This window comes from Trachurus japonicus, chromosome 21, assembly GCF_045865225.1.
Source record: "Trachurus japonicus isolate A0001 chromosome 21, Traja_1.0".
Taxonomy (NCBI): domain Eukaryota; kingdom Metazoa; phylum Chordata; class Actinopteri; order Carangiformes; family Carangidae; genus Trachurus; species Trachurus japonicus.
The window spans coordinates 16917032-16941643 of record NC_140927.1 but is presented as its reverse complement, the minus strand read 5'-3'; the positions used below and the strand labels follow the sequence as shown (position 1 = coordinate 16941643).

The following is a 24612-nucleotide window of genomic DNA, read 5'->3' as shown; positions in this document are numbered from 1 at the left end:
TGTCATTTCTCATCATAGTCCAAAAAAACACACAATTGCCCCTGAAACTGGAATATTATCCTTACCTATCTTCTCATGAAATGTGACAATGTGATTTATTCGTGATAGATAAAATGTATATCTTCTCAAAACATATCACTGTGAAAATTACAACCACAATTAACCTTTATAATAGGGATAAATACTGATCTATAATCGTTTATGATAAATAATGTTCATATGAGCAGTTCTTCAGTGTGCTGTCTTTGTCCTCCAGTCGTCTGTCACCAGTCTGGATGAAGATGTGATGGCGCCATCTACTGGACAGCGTTGACAACATCATCTGCACCTCTGACTGCATGTGACACATTGAAGCGCCGCCAGCCACTCGTGTCACACTGTATCACACAAAGCAGCTGTCAAGTCGTTTTACATGATAATAAACCAACCAACACACAGTCATCTAATACTGTCGCTACATTATTACACACACACGAAAACACTGTCAGATATGAACTGAAGCCTCTCTCCGCCTCACTAGTTCATATTAGTCATGTCAATAAATGTCTTCCTGTTCATTTTCAGCCACTGTGTGTAGTCAACTTGTGTGTCGCGTGTAGCCTATAGTGTGTAGCCTATGCGTTTGAGAATGCGCGTGAATGCGCGCATGTGTCTGTGGTCCGTTATTTTCCGGGTTGTGCTCATCGCTAGCGGTAGTTGTGCTGCTGCAGCTGCCAGCTGACACTTGTACCGAGGAGGTGAGGTCAAATTTGACTCTCTCTCTCTCTCTCTGTCTCTCTCTCTCTCTCTCTCCCTCCCTCTCCCTCTCTCTCTCTCTCTCTCTCTTCATCTCTCTCTCTCCCTCCCTCCCCGTCCCCCCCATCTCTCCCTCTCTCTCTCTCTCTCCCTCTCTGTATCTGTGAGGCTGCTAACTAGCGCATCATCATCATCATCATGGCGGATCAAGGCGAATCTCCGGCTCCTGTCCACCACCCGCAACCGGCGCTGACAACCAGCTGGCCAATTACCAGGGAGTCGTACGAGCTGCAGGAAGTCATAGGTTAGTACCGGGGAGGGAGCTGCGTCCTGGCCGCTCACTGTGGTCATGGGGAGGCATGGGGTTATCAGCTGGCAATGACGACGAGGGCCTACCGGCTTTTTTCTCCTCTCTCGTGTGTGTGCAGTAGCCTCCTGCAATGCTTTGCAATGCGGATGTTAACAGGCACATTTTAGAGACTACCGGTCTGTAGCGGCAGATGTGTCAGTGACTCAGACGAGGCTGAGGTGAGGCTGAAATACAGGTTGCTGCTGCCGCCGCCGCCGCCGCCGCTGCGCTGGGGAGGGAGGTGTTGGAAATGTCACATTCCCCAAGTGCGTTTTTTCGGCGGCTCGGATGGATAAATAGAGACCTACTCCAGCGATGCCAGCTCATGGCACGTGTACAGTTCATCAGACATGACTGAAATCACAGATGCTGTGGTGGTCGTGGAGAGACATCACTGCTAGTTGTGTTGTCTGTGGTCACACACACACAGACGGATTTGGATAGCTGATCACATTTTTAAAGTGACCACTGACCAGTGTCAGAAAAATACTTTGATGACCACACAGCTATTATTATTATTATTTATAGCCTATTCAATGTGGTAATTTGAATAACTCACACTAAAAAAGTAAGAGGCTTACTTTCCACCAGGACTGCCACTATAACACTTTTCACTATTGATTAATCTATTGATTTATTTTTGCTCTAGTAATCATTTAGTTAACTGTCAGGAAAAACTCTGAATTTGACCATTATGTCCAACCAACAAACCACAACTCACAAACAACGTTTAAATAAAACAAGTGAGTTGGTGATAAATATTCTGTGAAAATGCTGATTGACACATTACAGACAGTGAACTTAGACATGCTCACTTGTTAAGCAATGGTGACTGTATTGTGCATGTTATCATTAGGGTAAACCCACTGAATGTGTGTTTTCTTGCACTACTACTATGCAGACTCGGGATATTGGTTGTAGTTTTTTTTTTCTTTCTTCTTTTTTGAGTTTTTTAACGTTTTTTTTTCCTTTGGACATTTAAAAAACTTCAAACCTTCTTTAAACTTTATCTGCACAAGTCAAGAAAGACTTAATTTATTGTTGTTGTCAATCATTATATCAATTATTCAATAAAACAACAATGGAAATCTTAAATATATTGTAAGTCACCAAAGGAAGCTGCCAGAAAATTTTGGCAAACGCCTGTACTGTGCAGATGAGCTGATAAGTTGTATCACTGTTGATAAGAGGTAACACCACAGCTGCTTGCTGCTGACTGTGGAGACCTAGTGAGACCCCCCCCCTCTGATCTCATAAACAACTGGCGAACAGTCCAATCTCACGCGTTCTTCACTCCTTATCTGCCGCTAACAGTTGGCGAGCAATATGTTGTGTGTCACGGCTTGGTGGTGTGAACAACATCACTACTCCAGCGTGAAGCCTGATTTGTAATGAACCAAGTAAACAAGCCATCATGTGGAGGGGGTGGAAGAAAGAGAGGAGGAAGAAGAAAAAAGGCGCTGTACGTACTTCAAGTCAGCTTATGCCATGGTGTGTGTCCAATGTTTCAGCCAGCACACATGAAGGATGAATACCCATAACATAAACACACGAAAACACACACGAGGAGAGAGAAAGGCCGCGAAGCCTAAAGCCGTGATGTTTCATTTAACAAAATAAAAGTTGTCTTCCAGCTCTGTGTGTCTGAGTGGAGTGTCTCTCTTTGCTCCGGTCTACTTTGTCACTGCTCTGTTGTGGCTGTGATTCCAGGCAGCGGGGCCACAGCTGTGGTGCAGGCGGCCCTCTGTACCCCCAGACAGGAGCGTGTGGCCATAAAGAGAATCAACCTGGAAAAATGCCAGACCAGCATGGATGAGCTGTTGGTGAGTACAATAAATACGGGCTATTTTCACAGCATGTGTGCGCAGTGTTTTTGTACCTCGCTCATGCCTTACTACTACTACTACTACTACCACTTCACCTCTAATGCACGCTGGTATTGATATCTTTTATCAATGAGAAATATATGTTTATAACGCACTTTGCAGGTTGTTTCATTGGATAATTTGCTGCATAAGCGTGTATGTTAATATACCACCCTCTCTATTGTTGAAAATCAAGTTATAAAAAAAGTGACATGTCCTGTCATTTCTCCCCCACAACAGAAAGAAATTCAGGCAATGAGCCAGTGCTACCATCCCAACGTTGTCACCTACTACACCTCGTTTGTGGTCAAGGATGAACTTTGGTTAGTCATGAAGCTTCTGAGTGGAGGTAAGCTTCACCTCCCAACCTGCGCGGAACCTAATCCCGCCTCTGTCTTAATAATGCATGGGCACTCAGTGAATGTGATGATGATACACTGTAAATGCCCTTTTTCATGTCTGTGCTTTGATCTGCTGGAAACTAGGTTAACACCTACCTGAGTTACAACTGACTTACACTTCAATCGTCGCTAATGAAAATAATAGCACAGTCATACATAACAAACTGCATAAAAAAATAATCAAACTGTATATCATAATCAATTATTGAGAGGGTTTAACGCACTCTTGGTTTCCTGCCATTATAAATAACATCTGCAGTCTGATGATGCACCTTTGTTCATCGAGTGTCCCCCATGAAGAAAGAGAAGCAGTGATGTTACTTCATTGTGCTGCCATGTACCTGTCATGGTTAACTGCTGAACAAACAATTATCAGATGCTGAAATAGATTGCACTTGCAGATATTGATCATGACTGCACCGTGCAGCTCATTTGTCTTGTGCCTGTAAAATGTGCCAAATGAACCCAGTGTTTCTGTCTTCCTGTGGTGTATTTTTCAGGCTCTATGCTGGACATTATTAAGCACACAAGCAAAGACGAGGACAAAAACCGAGCTCTAGATGAGCCCATCATTGCAACTATATTAAAAGAAGTCCTAGAGGGCCTGGACTATCTGCACAGAAATGGACAAATTCACAGGTAACGCGTTGCTGTTGTGACTTTATTTTTAATTAAGTTCAAAGTTCAAAGTTTCTTTATTGTCATTGTATACATACCACAGAGGAGAATACATAGCATAGCAGGAAAATATATAGCACCCAAAAAGCACTAGAAAAGGGGGGGGCTCAGCACAGTGGCACCCACACACACAACACACATCCACTCACTAGACACACATCCACTCACTATTATATTATTATATTAGATAATATGAGAATTGAGAAACTTATAATATAGTAATGTAATGACTGCATTGTCAGGTGCCCTGGATAAGATTTTATAAACTGGCTTAAAAGTATAAAAAATGAAAATGAAAACTGTTCACGTAATTATATATATTGACCTCCAGATGTGTAAACTTCCGGGGTTTCAAGGTCAGTGAGAGCCGGCCCCCTTTGGGCAGAGGGCCAGATAATGGTGGGCGGTGGGACAGATTCACACGAACGGAAGAATCAATGCTGCTCCACATGACTTTGGTGTGTGACTCTGTGTTTTGTTGACCTCAGGGATGTGAAAGCTGGGAACATACTACTGGGAGAGGACGGATCTGTTCAGATTGCAGGTGTGTTGAACATGGGGCCGCAAGTTGTAATGCTGAACTTTCTTAAGCCTCCCTTTGGTTTGAAACTAAACGCTGAGATTATGGCATATAATCCATAGATTGTATCAGTTGAAGAGGAATGGTAATGCATGTTTACACTTTTCTGTCATCATATATCAAGCAGCACTGACATGAGCCTGATGAATAACTCCATATCTAATTATTCAGTCCCTACACTGAAACTGGCTGCTTTTTAAAGCTAGTTGATCTACCAGTTTAGTCTAATAGTGAGGACTAATAACTGGATGCAAACCATACATTTTATTTTTTATTTTTTTTTACATATTTTACAACAGATGCTTTCTGTGTAAGACATTTTAACACGTCACTGTATAAAAATGAGATGCTTGTACCTACTTGGAGGAATACATTATGAAGTGGAATCAGATACAAAAAGATAAACTATTACTGCTTTTATCAATTAGTCAGTGAGCTGAATTGGTTGTGTGATGTCTGTGTTAACAATATTTCATTTGGCAGTTGCTGCTACTGATTGAGGCTTTTGCAGTCATTTAATTAGCAGTTCACTGACACTCCCAGCAGCTCTTTTCACCAGATGGGGCATAATGTATTTTCTCTGTCAGAATCTCTACTCAGCATCATGTTATCACTGTAATTTCTGGCAGACTTAATGAAATTACTAACACCACTTGTGCTTTTGCTACTTGAACAGGTGGAGCAATTTCCTGTGAAAAAGTAGTGTATCACTAAAGACACAGATCAGAAGAATCTAAGTAGCACAAACAGACTGATGTTTACAGCAAATATCCTTCTTAGCTTACCCAAAATTTATACAATATTTTTGGTTTTGCATTTATAATGTGACAGTTTTGACATAGATGTTTTACCCACAGCAACAGGTCAGTGGAAAAGTGGTTTAACCCAGAATCTGAGCGTATTAAAAAAGCCCTACCAGAGGACAAATTCAGTACAACATACATTATCGCAACCCATATTTTTTCATATTACAATAGGTTTTAATGGTGCGTTACTTATCATTTTCTTTTAGATTTTGGGGTAAGCGCATTCCTGGCTACAGGAGGGGATATGACAAGAAACAAAGTACGAAAGACCTTTGTTGGCACACCGTGCTGGATGGCACCAGAGGTGATGGAACAGGTGAGTGTGTCTCAGTCCATACAAGGTATAGTAAACATTTAGTAGGGCTACTTAATGTCCTGTATAGTATGCATTCGCCAGAGTTTGCTTGCGTGGGGCATGTGCTAATGCGTTATCTGACATGATTCCACAACTAATTAATTTGATTATAAATCTGTTGTCCTTTGTTTAACCACATGGATTATGACATTAACTTAAAACTTGAGCGTAAAACTTGAGCGTCATCCTGTGACGTTACAGATGATTGTAACTCTGTGTCCACAGGTACGAGGCTACGATTTCAAAGCAGACATATGGAGTTTTGGAATTACAGCCATAGAGTTAGCAACGGGCTCTGCACCCTATCACCGCTACCCTCCTATGAAGGTGAGTCCTCTGCATGTGTGTTTGGGTGTTATTTGATCAGTGTGGTGTCCTAATCAGAGCGGCACTTGTATTTTTCACTGGCACTGGAACAGACAAGAAGAAAACAGGGTCCTATAAATGTCTCAATAACCATTCCCTTAAAGTCTGTCTCTTTATTTGCAAGAAAATACATTTTTCACTTTTGCTTTCGCTCTAACCACCCAACTAATAAAAAGACTCAACCTTTAATCTAAAGGAACTAGTTACTTTTAGTTTTCACAACGTTGCTGCTTCAGTTTCCTGCTTTGAGTTTCTTTTCCTCATCTACACTATTTGGGTTTTGTGAGCAGCTCTGACTGTTTTTCCTGTCTTTACAGGTTTTAATGCTTACCCTACAGAACGATCCACCCACTCTAGAGACGGGTGTGGAGGACAAGGAAATGCTAAAAAAATACGGCAAATCGTTTAGAAAGCTAATAACTATGTGCCTTCAGAAGGATCCTGCCAAAAGGTTAGCTCTGCTTTCCATATATCAGCCAAATATTTCAGTGAGGAGCGCTGATGCAATTTGTGATCAATAAAAAAAAACTTATTAACATTCTGCGAGTGCTGTGCTGAGATATGTTTTCCAACAATGGTACTTTTCTTTATCTCCAGGCCGACAGCCGCAGAGCTTTTGAAGTGTAAATTCTTCCAGAAGGCCAAGGTATTTGTTTCATCTCACATGTCTGACTCATGCTCTTTGTTTGGTTTTGTTATCTCTGCTCTGCCTCTGTTATGCCCTATATCTTAATATTTTCTGATTTGTTTACTGTGGTCATATATTCTTGGAATCTCATAATCTCAAATTCATTTCTCCATCCTCATCTGGTTGAAGTTGATTCCTCTGTGACACATTGATTCAGAGTCTTTGGATGTTTTAGAGTTAAAAGCATAGTATTTTCAGTATTTAAAGATAGTGATTATTTAAAAGTGTGTTCCTAAATGTTCAGGATAGTGCAATTATTTGTATCGTGTAAATTTCAGTACGAACACGTGCGAGAAGCTCACTGTATTGTTTCCGTTGTAAAGAAAAATAACGTTACAACTTTTTCTGAGGGCTGCCATTAAAGCTCTCTGTGAGCTCTTTGTGACTCATTACCATGTTTCTATCATGTTAGTTCACTGTGTTTCAATGATGCTGTGATTCATATTTTGATTCTTCTCTTGCAGAACAGAGAATATCTAGTTGAAAAGCTCTTGTGTCGTGCACCAAAGATTTCTCAGCGAGCTAAGAAGGTATGTTTACACAAACTCCACCTGTAAAATAACTCTGTTATTGACTAAACATTAACAAATTATGGCAGAGGGCTGGGATTGACTGATTGTTGCATTTACAGTCAACACAAGCTATTCACTCTGACTCTCTGCAGCACCTCAACCCCGTCATGTTGTGCATATGATTTAAAAATAAGGGCCACTGCAGAGTCAAATGGTGTAGATGTACTCAAGTTGTGCGCAGCTCTCTGCGTGTGGCACACTCAAGACGAACTTAGACGGATTAAATGAATTGTTAACATTTGGTGTCAGAAATGAACACAATATTGTTCACTTTGCTTGCTCAGTTGTTTGCAGTTCATTAGGAGGAAATGTGATTTTCAGGCACAGCTGATATTGGCTTCACATAGCACTCCGCCTGGATGGCCAGGACAGAAATGGGAACAGAGGGCTATTGCTGAAAGGCACAGTGGCTGAGCGGAGGGGTGGAAATTCACTGACATAGTTGGGAGCAAATGGAGGGCATGGTGGAGAGCGGGGCCGTTACTGTGTATGACGTGAACATTACGCACGAACACGGCAGGGTATCAATAAAGAGGAGGGCACCCATGGTGGGAGTAGTGTGTGCTGTTGAGGTTTGTTGATGGTTAATGTGGTAACTGTAGTACACATAACTCTGACTGAAAGGGCACCCATTGCTAATACGCTACATGAATTTCCTCTATTAGGTTTAGCCGGTACAGCTCCAACACAAATTATGCGAAATGGGCCTTAAATGAGCTGCAGCGTTACAGCATTTCACAGCAAGACGTTTGCCAAATGATAAATATTAATGGAAATACAGGCACTTTGTGTAATGCTCTTTCATGTGTTTTTACGCGTGGATTCCTGTTAAAAGTGTAAAATTAGACCGCATGCAGAGCCTATACAGCCTGATTCACCCGATACTCTGAGTGGATGAAATGTTCAGAGGCAGTGTCCTTGGCCTTTTTTTTTTTTTGCTGATTTGACTCAAAGAATCGTCTACGTTATACGCTCAGCAAACAGAGCTTGCAGAGACAAGCAATACTGCAGAGAGAGTCATCTCAGGATGCTGTGACCACTTTATAGGAACACTACTGTGTCCTTACTCACCTTAAAATCTTGCACAGGTATGTCCAAACCTTCTATTCAACTCCTCCTCATACAACCAGCCCACCTCTGTCAGCCTCTGTGCACTGGAAGAGTGTGAATAGCTTTCTTTTGTCCTTCTGCTCCTGGTCGTTCATGTTGTGTTTCTGTAGAGTTTTCTTTTACTTTCTATGGTCATGGTTAACACATGCTATCCATCTCCAAGGAAACAAACACTATGGGGATTTAGGAGATGAGACTTTAAGCCAAGCAACTGGTATAAAACTTTTTACTGTTTTAAATGGGCTTTAACAGGGGACGTAGCTTCTCCTTGAAAATACTCTCACTAATGAAAAGCAGTTGGCAGATTCTCTGTTCAGCTGTCACCAAAAAGACTTATTTGAAATATGAATCTAAAACAGATTACATGCAGAGTCATTCTGTAGAGTACATGTAGCGTTGAGTAGCCAGCAGAGGGCACACTGACACCCACAATAGAGCAGCTGGATAAGAATATTGTTGAAAGATTAGACATTAGTGGTTTACAGCCAAGGTAACGGGCTGCTCTCATTGATTTGTTACATAATGAACCGTGGGGAAGTAGAAGGGGATTGATATTGAGTTCAAATGTATGGTCCACTGCACAAGCAATGATAGGATACTGATTGGAGTTCTGCATGGGCGTTTTCTGAAGCCTGATTTCAAGACGCAGAGCATTTTACCCGAGTGTGAAGCGGTTTTATCTGTGCAATGGCTGATTTTTTACATCCGTATATGAGATGTTTCTGTCAGATGTTTCTGTTCCCACGTGTTTCTGTACATTTACAGTGGGTGGTTCTGTATTTGGCGTCTTTTCGTGTATATGTGTGTGTGTGTGTGTGTGTGTGTGTGTGAATGTTGGTCAGGTTATCATGTATGGCTGCAGAGTGCATTGATCTGTGTCTGTTCTGCTCAAGGACTCTGAACAGAAGCGGGGGAGCCTTGGTTCTATGTCAGGTTTGGAAAATAAACCTGACACCAGCAGAAGGGTAGTGCTTCTTCAACTTTGACCTTGTCTAGAGCTGAGGAGAACAATGGTGGTAGTGGCCTATACTTCTGTGTGCTGTCTCTTCTGTAACGCTGTGGTGCTCTTATGCCTCACCTCACCTCGCTGCTGGACTAGTCGTGTGTTGCATGTCTTACACGCTCTGCCAGGATGTGGAAGTGCAACAAATTACAGGCTTTTACCAGGGCCATAATTATGTGCTTTGTTATGCTGGTTACATTCACAGTTATATTACCACTGGTGTTTAACCAGGTTTAAATGGCATTGGATATCTCTCTTATGTTGCCTTTCCATATGATTTACAATGTTTTCCTTTTACTCACTGCGCTGTGCCCCGGCTGTGCCCTCTAAATGGATTGTAATACTTTTATTGAACCTTAAGGTTTCCATAGGAGCACTGAGCAGCTAGTGTATACATAACTTAAAAAAGAAATACAAAAATAAGATTAAATATTCTTTCATGGTCTTCATCAGAGATGAAAATATTTTTGTATGGAGGATTTTGCTGTCCAGATGAAATTTATTCATAGTATCTATCAATAAAAATTGTCAATGTTAGTTAATTGTAAGACATTTTAAGCAATAAATTACAGTAGCAATAAATGAATTACTTATAAATGACAATGTGAAAAAACCTTTTTGCAACATCAAAAGGATCTTTCAATAACTAAGACTTTTTTCTCGTAATAGCAACAACACATTGACATACCAGACGTATTCAACTGGCTAAATGACTTGAATGTGGCTTAATGCTTTTCATCACATGTCAGCAAGGAGTGATCTAACAAACCATAAAACTGAATGGATTCATGGTTACAGCTCAATGCACCTACATATTCAATTGGAAAAAAAAATCTGAATGATGTCACTGATATTGAGTGTGCCGGCTTGTGTGTTGTCGTGGTCCAGGTGAGGAGGGTCCCGGGCTCCAGCGGCCACTTGCACAAGACAGAGGACGGCGACTGGGAGTGGAGCGATGACGAGCTGGACGAGGGCAGCGAGGAGGGCAAGGCGGCGGTCAATCAGGGCAGGGTAGGTGAGACGCCACAGAGGCCCTCCACAGCAGGGGGCACTCACTCTTCAAACGCTTCACATGTGTATATCAGTAACAACTTTTGTGATGCCTGTTGGAGATTATTCTCGAGTATAGAAACTGAGAATTCACCAGTTACGGAGGTGTTTGTTGCTATTGTTGCATGTCATGTCTAGGCTGTAAATCAAACCGTTGTGTAACTTCCCCTCATGTCTTTGACCCGGTACATTCCTTCCCTCCCTGATCAGTTAGCTTTTTGGATAACAGATGGCTTATCTCTGAGAGAGCCTGTCATGAGGTCGCTTTAATGAGCTGGAAGATAGCTGCAAGGATTTGAGGCAGGAGGAAGTAGACAGCTATGATCAAAGGGCTCTTTGATAAAGATACCCCGCTTTAATGTGTGATGCAATAAATAATATGTCACCAAAAGTAATGATTTAAAAAATAAAATGTTGCTTCTAGTATTCTCATTAGGATGTGTTGTTAATTTCCTGTAAATTATCTCGGAAAAAAATCATTATTGTTGTGTTGCACTCATGAGTATGAAAATGTAAATGTGTGTTTGATTTTTCCCTCCAGTCACGAAGGGTCAAAGATGAGGCCAAAGATGTAAGTTAGTCCTCCCTCTCGTACACAAACTCTAACATGCAGTAAAAAAGTTGAGCATTTTGGTGCAAACGAGTTGTCATGGACACACACACACATAAACACACACAGGCTTTATCCTCTCTGCTGCTGTACGATTTGATAACTTGGCATAGGGGCATTTTTGGAAATGCAATTAACTGGCCCACTCAGGCTGAAGCTTGTTTAAGAATCATGAACTCAATTATGAATGTTGTTTCACCAACATTTTCTTTTAAATTATTATTATTTTTTTTAAATGAAAACAGCCAAGCACCTGTTTTAAACTGTCAGACGAGGCCACTAAATTTCTTCTCGTTGATTATTGTGAATTGACTTTCCTGTGTTGTCTCTATAAGATGAGCTCTTTGATATTTACCGAGGATGTAATAGCATTTGTGCAATTATGCCTCTCATTTTGTTCCTCCTAGAATGAGGAGAATGCCAACAATGTTCCTATTGAAGGGTTGTCTATTCAGCATCCCGAGGTGAGGGATTCAGCAGCAGCACTCATTTGTCACGATTCAGTGACCTTGATGCCGCACTGATTGTCTTGGTGTTTGTGTACGTGTATGCATGTGCATAACTGTACATGTGTGCGTGTGTCCGTGGGTGGATGCATCTGTGTGTGTGTGTGTGTGTGTGTGTGTGTGTGCTGCTTCTCCAGGAGGGATGCTCTCAGCAGTAATAACTCAGAGTAAATGGCTGTCTGCCTGACAATGCCAGCTCATAGCCTGGGTGTATCTCATCTAAAGACTCTCTGCCATTGTAACCCATTTTCTAAGGCTATTGTCATTTTGAAAATGAGCCAAAGCAGTTTGAGGTGTAGTCTTGTGCTCCTGTCGGGAATTAACTCTGACAGCTACTCAGCAGTCGTTTCTTACCCCCAAAATCCATTTCTCGCTGTAGAAAAAAAAAAAGCCAATTTGTAATATGGTATTGATAATGTTGATAGATTCTTTCACAATACTCCTTAATGTATCGTCCCTTTTCCTTTTTCCCCTCATAACTTTTCCCCGCTGCTGCAATAAATTGGAGACATTTTTCTGACACTATCACCCATGTGGGCGAGTGTGTGGTCACTAAATATGCACCTGTGGTTTATTTTTTTCTTCTTGTTTATTGCAAAGCTCATTTCTGTTGCCCGACCTTCGCATCTTTTTTTTACACAAGATGAAAAACAACTCACCATCAGATGATTTTTTCCTCTTCTCTCATTCAGGTTGAACCATATGTGGATACACCATACATTCAAGGTGCTGTGAACATGGTACTACGGCTAAGGTGAGACTGATGTTTTCAGATAATGTCCTCCATCATAGGCTGGCACATCAGGCAATTTTAAGAAGAAAAGGCAGCACGGGGAGGGGAGGGGTCAAAAAGCAGTGTTGAGATCTCTCTGTTTCCATGGAGCAAAAAAGCAGAAATGTGAAGCAGATTTTTCAGAGTACAGCTACATTTCTGGATTCATCATCATCATCTCTCCACTTTATGCTCAACGTGCACCCTACTAATACACATAATGACCGATATTTATCTGCGTCAGAGGGGTTTGGTCCGTGGACCCTGTCATCTCACTCTGTCTCACCGGTTGTGTCTTAGGGAGGAGGGTGTTAACGCTCCACTGGGTCTCTGGCTGCCATCCACAAATTGCTCCTCTGCCTTAGACTGTTTGGACTTGTAGCACCTCCTGTCTCTTTCACACAGTGCTGTTTCTAAGCACATCGTCATATTGATAAAGATTCAGAGTAATGCCATCAATATAGGATACTCCCTGTTTGAAAACAACAGAATTAGCACCTTTTACAGTAGATATGATCAGAAAATGCACTGGACTTGCTCAGTATTTGTATGGAGTTTACTTCTCGTCTCATTGTTACTCAGAATGCAAACACACAAGTGGGAAGAAAGAGAGAACTGGGTGGGGGTGGTGTAGTTTAAGAGATGGCAGCAGACAGACAATGGTGTGTATTTGGCCAGTTGAAAGTCTGCCTGTAGCTCCCAGATGAGCTGGTTGCAGAGCATACTCTTGGTTGAACAGGCATCTGAAGGTTCCTCCCCAGGCGTCCAGCATAGCACAGACAACCATTTCCGTCTGTGCTGACTAACAAAGCAGAGTGGTCTGGACACAACAGGAGGTGGCAAACTGTTTATGTGGATGGTAAAGAGTCATTTTTCTAACCTGGCAGCGACAACAGAGAGGGAACAGACAGAGAGTTTTGACAGTTTGGGCTTTTTCTTTTCCTCAGTTTCACAATTTGCTCTTGGGTTTAGTGATGTTTGATCAGTCTGTGCGTTTTCTAGCTCCCAATTCGACAAACCGATTTAATCTGGTTATCATTTGTACAGTTATGACATATGTAGCTTTGAATGGTCCTGGTAACTTAAAGAAGACGCTTGTGAAAATGTGTTAAAGCAGAGTCGTGCACTACATGAATGAATGCCCTTTACAGAGAACTGTGCTGACTGTGTTTAATGTGGCCGCTGCATCAGGTCCTCTCTCTGGTTTTTCAGCTCAAGTATTCAGTATTAGAGATATACACATGTGGTGGATGCTTTCTGAGATGTAAGTCCAAAAGCTTAACAGTATTTTTTTTATCCACAGAAATCCAAAGGTTTAGATGCTCCTCTCTGCCCTGGTGGATTACCTAGACCTTTCAGTATTAAAGGGGAAGATGTGTTGACGATGAGAATTTTGTATTTTGTTTTATATTTTCCGTAACTATAAAAGATATACTTGACAGAAAGCTGACATTTTATTTGATGTAGCAGCGAGATATAAGGAACCCTTTGAAAGGATGAATAACATCAAGCTCCTCTTTGTGTACAGTGTATCCTTCAAATGCTCTATAATAGGCCAAATCTCTCCCCATCTGAACAGATGGTGTTAACACTGACTTAGAATCAAGTTTTAGCAGCATTTTGCTTTCTTTTGAATAAGAGCGAGCAAACAGGTTTGCAGCAATGTTTTCCCTAGGGAATGTTTCATTTGGAGAAAATTGACTTTTTTTGTGTTGAGAAGGATTTGGCTGGTATGTTTTAAAGTGAATCAGCACGGAGGGTATTATACGATGAGAGGCTGCTGCATTCATATTTTGGGCTTTTCTTTGGCTGTGTTCCTATGTTTTGGGGGCAGAAGAGATATTTATGGTCCTCCCGAATAGTATGAGACCTGCATAAGAAGCAGTATTTCTAAAGCAGGGTGATTAAAATGAAGGATTTATCTGGAATATTAGATGTATGGTACATTTTGATGGATTTTCATGTGTCTAAAATATTTTATATTTTAAATAAGGATCTGTTAACTGAATTATCAGTGAGGTTTTCTTTCAGATAGCTCAAATTCACCAATAATGAGAGTGGTTTTTAACTAAGTCAAGGTCATTTGTCTGAAGTGACCATTTACCATTTTAAAGCTGGCTGGCTAAAATGAGCAATCCAGTAGTTTCTCATTAGTCCTCATTGTCGACAAGAAGCAGTTAAATAACCCTGGATCTGACTGTTTGTTCTCAGGTACAAAATTATACCATGATGGATACATTTACAATGGCTTTTACAATTTGTAATAGTTTTAATACAGTAATGGTAAAATAATAATCCATCAGTGTCATTACATTTGAAAGAACAAAATAAACAGCTAATTGGTCTCCGCTCTCTACTAATAAATGAGTTACAGCTGATTAGTATGAGTTTATGGTAATGCGATCCCCTCAGTGGCAGTGACAAGGGAAAAGCAGCAGCATGATTGGATTTATGTCAACATTTTGTTTGGAACTTGTTCAATCTTTTTTCTTCCTTTCCTTTTTTCATAAAGGCAGGACTCCTGAGAAAGGCATTGTCAGTAGTTTAAAGAGGACGTTAAGACTTTGCATGATATACTTGGCTGTTGGTGCTTTGTCATTGAAGCTCAAATAGCTCAAATAGCACAGATGCAAACTGATTCACTAAACAGGGTCCTGAGGTGACATCTCCATGTCAACGTGTTTTTTTTAACTAGTCACTAGTCTGTCAGCAGCTCTCTCCGTTTGGCCTATTATATATTTTTAGGTTTAAGAATTTTAGTCGGGCAAAACCAGAACTGCGAGGCTGTCAGCTGGGCTCAGAAACATTTACAGATTTCCTCACATTTATATAGACTAAATGAATAATAGACTAGCCAAAGTAAAAAAAAAAGAGAGATGAATCAATTACAAGTAACATAATTATGTAATGCTCTATTTTAAAGCCCCCTAATTAAAATCAAAATCCAAGGAAGTTGGCTTAAAATGATTCATTAATTTTGTAGACATTATAGGGAACATAGGAATTCATTTCCTTGAAAGAAAAAACTCAACGGAAACCTTATCATTGAATTTAACATTGTAAGTATTGTAAACATTTAATATGTATTATTCAGGTGACCTAATGTGCTTTGCCTAAAGGACGCTTCAGGGTACACTAGCAATAATTTAGAATTAATTAATTTGTCTGCAGAGTCACACTGAATGCTATTTCAATTTCCTTATAATTAAAGCCAAGTAAGACAATTTGCTCCAGGAAGCCATTCAGAAATTATTAGAAAAAAAAAAAATCTTTACCAGGTAGGTGTAGTTGTGACATTTTCAAAACGTTTTTTTTTTTTTTTTTTTTTTACTAACACACTGTTTTCTGTGTGATATCTGAACCTCATATTTAACCACTACATAAAAGTGATTGCCTGAATTCTCTTTTATGTGCATCCAGCCCATGTGCACTGTTAAGATTTGAGCTTTGGCTATTTTCACAGTATCATCATAGCAGTGACTCATTTTCCAATTATCACTGTGAAGTCTTGTTTAGTGGCTGCCTGTCAGTCACTATGAGTGTATGTTATAACACTGTAGGACATCTGTTGTTTGTTGGCCTTGGCCTCATCATGTGTTGAACATTTTCCTCACTTCCTGTCAGTAACTCAACAATATGATGATTTACTGACAAAAACTCTGGAATCAATTTGAATGAATTGCTCTGGAGATCGCTTTCCTATTCATGTCACTAAATATTTTGTGAGCTCCTATGGAATGATAGACTTGTTTTTAAACAGTCTGTCAAAAATAATGTGTCATGAAGCTGCCATTCAGCCGTCCAGTGGGATTATATACATTTCACATGCGCTGGTTAGCTCACAGCATGTCAAACACATAGGGTGTAGATGATGGTGGGTGAAATGTTAATGCAACTGTGAAAACATGAGGACGTCAGAGCCCTATTTACAGTAACAAGGTAATATTAACTTTAACGTGTCATGTGAAAGTCTTCTATATAAAGGCTCATCCCACGTGGCGCTGAGGTAGTCTGTCAGACGGTGCTCCCTACCCACTGTTGTTTATCCATGGAGGAGGCAGAGTTGAGGCACATTTTATTTGGGCAAGGTTACGATCCTCTGACACATGTTGACTCGACCGGCTTGGCAGTTTGTCCCCTCCGCCCCCGCTGCAGGGAATGGAGATGTTGTTGTTCAAGTCTACCTATCAGAAGCTTTTTTTATTTGGTTTGTTTTGGCTGTAAATCTGAAATTGAAGTTGACTCACATTGATATTGAATCCTCATTTGTGTGCTAGTCTTGTTATTGGTTTAACAAGACCACAAATGCATAACACTGCCAATGCACAACACTACTTCGAACATTGAGAGAAAATGGTGCTAAATGCCCAGTGTGGCGACCTTAAGAGATAGAATAGAATAGAGAATAGAGAATACTTTATTCATCCCTAGCAGGGAAATTCAAGTTAGTCCAGTAGCTCACACAACAATGACACAAAAAAGATGATCACAAAAAACATTTTAACAAGTGTTATATAAAACGATTGCAGCAGGAACAAACGATCTCTTAAATCTTTCAGTTCTGCAGGTCAGGGAGATGAGCCTTTTACTGCAGCTGCTCCTCTGACCTGAGAGGGTTTTGTGTAGAGGGTGTTGGGGGTCACCCAGGATGGTCTTCAACTTACACCCCATCCTCCACTTAACCACAGCCTCTTAAGGGAGGAAAAGAAAAGAAAAAGCAACCAAATCAACCCCCCTTTACCCAGATTTGGCCAATAATTGGTACAAAACAAAACAAAGGAAACAATAACCTCCTTGTTGAAGGTAATTACTCTCCTACTGTAGTTGTTCGGGGGCAACTCCTCTGTCACATAAATATCGAAGACAGATTTCAAATGCATGTGATGCAAATGAATGCAGGTTGTTTCTGCAAAGTCGCTGTAGGGCACATTTTATTAATGCTATTGAATGAACTGGATGTATACATGCTTATTTTATTATCCATTTTACTGCACTCGAGGGTTGAGGATATGTATCACGTCAAATTGAAGCACTGTGTTTTGAGTTAATAAAACCCAAAACATTTTAATGAACAAGTCCATACTGTGCCTCAGTATGTTTTTTAAAGCATGTTTTCAAACAGACAAAATTTTATTCATTCGAATGTTCATTATTTTTATATGACCTACAGCATGCATCTAATTATTTTTCTTTTACTTGTGGAAAGAAGATTTACATTTATATTAAACAATGAATCAAAAATTACTTGAGTGTTTTTCACCTCCTGTCTAAAACATTACAGTTTGGTTATTGTTTGCTGCAAGAAAATCTCTAAAAAGCCTGGTTGGCTTTGAGCAACAAACTTAGCCAACAGTTGGTGAGTGTAACGCAGCACTGAGCAGATAAATAGCCAGAGATTTCTCTAGGGAGATGGTGGAGAACAAAATTGAGCTAAAAAAAAAAGTGAGGGGAATATTGGACTATTGTTTAGCAAGTGAACACAAATGCTGCTCAAAATAAATGCTGATGTTAGTAAATAAGCTCAAAGTAAAAAAAAAAAAAAATCAATTAATTTAGTTTTTAAGACATCAATTTCATCCTCATTTTCATCCATGTTTGACAAGCTCAGTGAAGCTGTTCCTCCAGTGTTCACACACCATCTGTGCTGCTTGTCCACCTTCACTTCCCCTATACGTCACTTAAGTCATTTTCATGTCTGCTGCACACAACCATTCAGTCATGTATTTTCCGCTTTTATGAGGGAGCTACAACATCATTTTGTTAACTACCATGTGCAAACACACCCACTTGTCTCTCCTTTCAGGAACTCTAGAAAGGAGCTGAATGACATCCGGTTTGAATTCACTCCAGGGCGAGGTAAGCTTAAATTGATCTGAATGTGCTCTATACGCTTTGTGATAACAGCTTCAGGCTGTGCGAGTTGTTATGTGTGTAATGGCTAATGGCAGTGTGTGTGAATGGGGATGCTCATGACAGTATCTAATTCAATATCTAACACAATTACCTGGTAAGTGGATTGTTGCAGGCCCAATATTTGTCATGTTATTCCCTCACCAGACACGGCTGATGGCGTTTCCCAGGAACTGTTCTCGGCTGGTCTGGTCAACGGACACGATGTGGTTGTTGGTAATGTTACACCTCTCTGTTCTCGTAATATTGTGTTGTTTGAATACCTACCCAAAGCCGTTTACTGTAAAACATTACTTAATGGTGTGTTAGTGATAGGATGTTACTAAAAGTGCTATAATCACAGACAGACATTTATTTCATTTGGCCCCTAGAACCTGACATAAGTCAAATTTAATCTAGAAATGTCTTGTTTTTCTTAAATACAGTACATTGCACCTGATTTTACATGATAAGATAATCTAACAATAACCTTAAATGCTGCTTTCTTTAGGAACTGATTTCCTAAAGTATTGCTTTCTTGTGTTATTGACATGTCCTGAAATGCACTGTGCATGTTACAAAACTTGTTTGTTTATTTTTGTGACTGTTACAGTTGCTGCCAACCTTCAGAAGATTGTAGATGACCCGACTACCTACAAAGTATTGACCTTCAAGCTGGTGAGTTTCCAGATGATTGATAGCCGACGAAAGCCTCAGGGGTTTGTCGTGCCCAGCCGCAAACAGCTTACTGATGAAAGGTCCAGTTCGTAGTGTGACAGCTGGAGTTATTAGAAAGGCCACAAACAAACCAAACTGTTCCAACATGGGCTGGCTGTCTGTCATTGAGAATTTATTACAGTGTTGAGAAGGTGAAGGAGATTCGAGATGTTACTAAATGGCTGAAGAACTACCAACACAGAACTTTCATCAAATACCAATATTCTTTGTTTTTTAATGTTCACAATGTCACATCATAATTTTATCCATATTTCACACAGCATGTACTCACTGTCACTATGATACTATTGCAGTTGTAAACATTTTGCGGGATCTTGACTGTTGCAACAACATATTGTGATACTTTGTGATTTATGACTTTGTAACTACAAAATATATCCCAAAAAGAAAATTTTGTCAACATAAATTTCTTAGTTTATCTGATCTCACTTCAAATAATTTTTAGTCTTGCAAAACAGAACTATCAAACAGACTGGCCACAGTCATAAAAAGTACTCTAGTAATTGATTTGGATTTGCAATTTACATAATCAAAGATCAATACTTGTGTGTTAGTGTATTGACACAATATTGCAACATAAAATATTGTGATGCTGCATAGATTTTCTTCCCCCACCCCAACGTACTTAGGTGAGAATCAGTTGTCATTGAACTGTAGAGATGTTCAAGCTTTATACTTTATAAAGCACTAATGAATAATATATGAGAACTATAATAATAAACTAAAAAAATCTAAAAACAAACACACAAAAAACTTTTAGAATAATATGTTTTCATTTCACTGTTACATACTTTAATTTCAACTGTTTTGTTTGTGCTCAGAATAAAGTGACACTGAATTTATAATAGCCATTGCAAATTTAAATACAAATGATTCACATAGACTATTGTGTTGATCCATATTTAATATGTGTTATGTTATAAACAAGCTTCTTGTTCATACAGTTTTGACAAATTGATAAAAATGGATTTTCACATCACATTTAGCCCCAGGATTGAGTATCTGCCACTAGTGAGTGTGATCCAATGTGTATTTTTGTGCTGTTTGTTTTCCCCTGTGTAATACTGCTACATAGCTACTGCCCGCAGGAAACCGATATTAAAAGTAGTAATGTAATTGAAATGTTTTACGGCTGAGCAGCTCCGCATCAGAAAGAATGAGCCTCGCACCAGAGCTTCCATTTGTTAGTTTTTATTGTTGTTTCTTGTATTGTCTGACTTTGTTTTGTGCCCCATTCATGGAGATAAGTGTCATGATTCCCGACAGCCTCTCTTCATCTCCAGCATGAAGAAAACACTTAAAGGTCAAAGACAGTTTCCAACCAACAGCACCACCGCTGTTTTCTTGCTGCAGGCGTCGCTCGGTGATGCACCTTGTTAAATCATAACAAAAGCAGCTGGAAGCTGTTTATTTATCTGCGTGTTGCACGGTTCACCTGTGGGTCACTTGTTTTGAGTACAGTAATGTCTGCGTGTGATCCCGGCTCATTTAATTACTTTATCTGAAATCACAGCAGACAGAGAGTAACTGCATGATACATTCAGCATGTGCCACTTTAAGGAGTCACCTCTGCCTGGCTATTAGAGAAACACTGGCATTTATTAATAAATCAATAGTGCAATCTCAGAATTTTACAAAAATATGTAAATTCTGTTTTATTGACATTTCTGTTGTGGCTAAACAACATCTGTGATTTGGGTCACAGTGTTATAGCTACACACTGACCTTTTTTGTTGTTGTTGCCATGTTTGCTTTATCAGCAGCTTCTCAGTGTTGCAGGTGGATGGATCTCTGGAGAGCCAGAGTGAGGGCAGTTTTGGGCATGTAGATATATGCGTATGCTTACATTTCCATATATTAACTCTACTCTACTGCAGGGAGTGTAAAATCCTCACTGTGGCTCAGCCCCCCTCTTTCTAAACCAAGAGTTATGAGCAGCAGTGTCACAAAACCCAGTGAGTGAGAATAATTACCCTCACTAAGGGAACAATTCATATCTTTTTACGCAGACAGTTTATAGCGTGGGTGGCACTCGAGCAGCTTTATGGCTTCACCGAACAAGAGGTCACTATAGACTCTGTGAGCTCACAAAAAGTGACCTGTTTTAATAACGGCCCCACCGTGTTGATCAGATAGCTGCAGGGCTTTCAGACCCCCGGGAGATGGAGTTTCTGTCTCCAATCAGGTGTGAATTGTTGGAGGACGGGAGGTTAGGTCACCCATTCATACTGAGTCTAGGTGAGAATAGCTGAATGAAAAAGAAGTCTCTGAGGTTTTCAGCGAACACTGACAAATCTAAATGCTCACTGCCTCTAACCTGGCCCCAGTGAATAGCATCTGAGCAGCGTAGAAATTGGGATGAGATGAGTTCCTGGAAGGTTGAACTGTCTGTGCAATAAATATTGTGTTTTGTCAGTGAGAGCTGTTCATCCGAGGGATTGTAGAATTCATGGTCAACACAGTATACGGACACCTAAATATGACCATAATCCTTATAATATCGCTCATATGTGATTGGCTAACATCTAATTCCAAAACATTAATATAACACTGTAATAGAGCCAACTCTTCTAGGAAACATTTCCAGCAGATTTGTTAACCCTGTTGATTTTGGTCCGCTTCAGCTACAAGAGCAGTAGTAAGGTCGGCCACTGACGCTGAAAAGGCATGACTGTGATTCAGTGCTCCAAAATCATGTAACTGCTGTTGCATGGGGTTAATGTCAGGTCTCCAGACACGTCACTCAAGTTCTTCTGCACTAAACTTTCTCACTCTGTACAAGTTAAACTAACACTAACTATTGTTAAATATACCACTGTATGCTGTAGGTTTGCTTTAGTTGCATCACAACCACAGCGCTTGTCTAAACCATGAAAAACAGCCCCTGGTCAAAAGAGAAATGGAGAGGATGGTTGTTTTATTCCATTTTTACAACTGCAAATGAATCTTTTCATTTCCATTTTAGTTTTTCTTTTCTCCTGAACTGCTGCGGATTTGTTATCTCAAACACTGCAGCAGCATTGGCACCAATAATGACCTAATTTAAAAACAGATTATTATTGTCCAGATGTGACCAACCACTTTCTTACTTAAAGTCTTTATGAAATCACTTTTCATTTTCTAAACTTTTCAGAAGAACACAATTAACATTTGCACACCCCTAAATAATGTAATCGGCATTTCATTTATTATCAAATTATTTAATAATAGATGAAATGTAGGAGCAGTCGTTTGTGGCAACATACTGACAGAGACGTACCAGACCAGAATTAATATTGACCAGAAACATAACTCCAACTTAACATATCTCTGCTGGAGATGTAATTGATTAAATTGTGTTTTCTAACAAGTCAGACCTATCAACTTTGAAAGATAGTGATTTCTACCTGCCCCCCCCAAAATGGGTCAAAGTTAGGACATAGTGGTGTTTATATTTTTAAAGGAAAAAGACAGAAGAGGGCGGCAGTGTCCGATCAGTTTTTGATGTGAACCAATACCTGAGTTATTGATATGGGGAGAGATCATCTCACCTACAGACAGTGTATTCTTATGGTCGTCTTTTTAACCTATGCACACAGCTGTCTGTCTGAACCTGGATAACTTTCTTCTTAAGTGAATAGATTTTGTGCCTGAATGTTGTTTTCAGAGTTATGAGAATAATACTAAGCAGCTTCGGTTTGTGAAATAAAGAGCCATATTTTCAATCGCCTGATTAATCCAGGGTGTTGTCCTGCAGCTGTTCATGAGATTTTACACCATCAGTTCCCTCTGATGGAGATCCGAGTATCAGGATGCAACCTGTTCCTTCCCGCTGACGCTCTTGATGTCTTTACTCCTTTTGCTTAGGCGTCCAACTGCGACGACACGGAGATCCCGGACGAGGTGAAGCTGATCGGCTTTGCACAGCTGAGCGTTAGCTGATGCTCTCTTCGTGCCTGAAGCAGGTGAGACAAGGGAGACAGTTCAGGGCAGACAGACTGAGGAACACACCACCACCACCTCCTGCAACATCTTCCCCCAACACCTCCCCCCCTCGAAAACTCACCCAACCTCCCCACCTCCTCCACCTCCTCCCTGCTCCCTCACTCCCTTTCACCTCCCACGTGTCCAAGCTATGCCTCCGCCCCCCCTCGCCTTCACTCCCTTAGCACAGACCTCCCTGCTCACTGCCCCCTCTGACCTTTAACCTTAACAACATTCCACCGCCCAGTGCACAGACCGGGATCAGGATACAGCCCAGGAACCTAAAGATGTACTCAGGTGGTGAAAGAAGATGATTAAGATGTAGCTTTGAATGTTTTATTTATTTTATTTCTTTCACTCGTTTTTATTTTACATCTCATTACCTCTGTGTTCAGCAAAAGCTCTCATTATTTATTGAAATGAGAAAATATATTATATATTTTTTTTCTCTCATGCTGTTTTGTTGCCACAGTAAAAACAAATTTGCTTTGACTCACACCTCACCAAACCCACCCAGAATGTAAGACTTAGTGAATTTATGGGGACAAGCACATTTTCATAATAACATAATGAATGTCTAAAAAGAAAAATGAGTTGTATTTCTGTGTCAAGACCTGTTTGACATTGACAAGAAGGGAAACATTTGCTTGAGTGTGCAGAAAAACAAAACGAGACCTGGACGTTACTGTGTATAATTTGCTGCTCTCGACAGTGTTAATGCTTCAAAAAATGCTAGAGGTGCCTTGTTCATTTTTCTGTGCCTAAGAAAGTAGTCAAAGAGTGAGACCACACAAAGAGCAGGACCTGCTGATTTCCATTTCACAAATGTATTACTCCAGCAATGGCACAGTTCACGTGAAGTATCTTAATGAGACAGGCTACAATGCACTTTTTTGGGCTGAGTGTGTGCTCCCCCTGACAAGCTGATGCTTAGCCCCTGGAGACAAGTTAACTCGTGTGCTTTCGTCACCAGACTCATACAACATAACGGAACCTGTACTTATAATGTAATCTGCTCTGGTAAATGTGTTTTCAGATGCCAGGCTAATAAACAAAAAAAACACAACAGTTAAATCTTCTTGCTCTGTCCTGCTGCACTACAAAGAGATTTTTTTTTGTTCCCAAAAAAACATAGTAGTTACTAAAATGTACTGTATGACAATGCATCTGAGGATGAAACCAAAAGGCATCTATTGAAAGGGTGACGAGCCATTTGTTTGTTCAAACAAGTCCAGTAGCTCGAAATTATTTTTCAGTATTGAGGTGGTAAATATTAACTTCTACTAAATTCTTTATTTTAAGAAGTAATTTATTGTGTTTTCTATGTACAGTACGTGTACCATTTCAGCATATTACCCCCTGTTCCCTCTCTGTAATCTGCTGATGTCAAATTTCTGACGAGGAGCAACAAATAAAGAAGAATTGCTATTATTAAAAAAAAAAAGGTGTTGAGTATTTAATATGAACTTAAATACTAAGGTTGCTAATGTTAGAAAACTTTAGCTGGATCGCACTGTGCAAGTGACATTAGAGAGTGAATTTGTTGACTTGCTGACTTCTAGTTGTGCAAGACATA

At 40.1% G+C, this 24612-nt stretch overlaps 1 protein-coding gene across 3 annotated transcripts; it reads left to right on the top strand.

The window, feature by feature from the left end:
* The first annotated feature begins 631 nt into the window (after positions 1–631).
* Positions 632–24480, top strand: stk39 (serine threonine kinase 39). 3 transcript variants are annotated; one of them, XM_085764354.1, is made up of 19 exons: positions 692–1039; positions 2795–2907; positions 3190–3298; positions 3851–3989; positions 4517–4572; positions 5621–5730; positions 5995–6096; positions 6453–6586; positions 6733–6781; positions 7288–7353; positions 9399–9470; positions 10397–10519; positions 11100–11129; positions 11576–11632; positions 12367–12428; positions 18250–18302; positions 18504–18572; positions 18949–19013; positions 22920–23705. In XM_085764354.1, the coding sequence occupies exons 1-19, from the start codon at positions 934–936 to the stop codon at positions 22992–22994; spliced, it is 1590 nt and encodes a 529-aa protein (XP_085620480.1). In that variant the 5' UTR covers positions 692–933; the 3' UTR covers positions 22995–23705. The 3 variants fall into 3 exon arrangements, with proteins under 3 accessions (XP_085620478.1, XP_085620479.1, XP_085620480.1); XM_085764352.1 differs by lacking the exon at positions 9399–9470 and having other exon boundaries at positions 632–1039; positions 22920–24480; XM_085764353.1 differs by lacking the exons at positions 9399–9470; positions 11576–11632 and having other exon boundaries at positions 683–1039; positions 22920–24480.
* Positions 24481–24612: the final 132 nt, after the last annotated feature.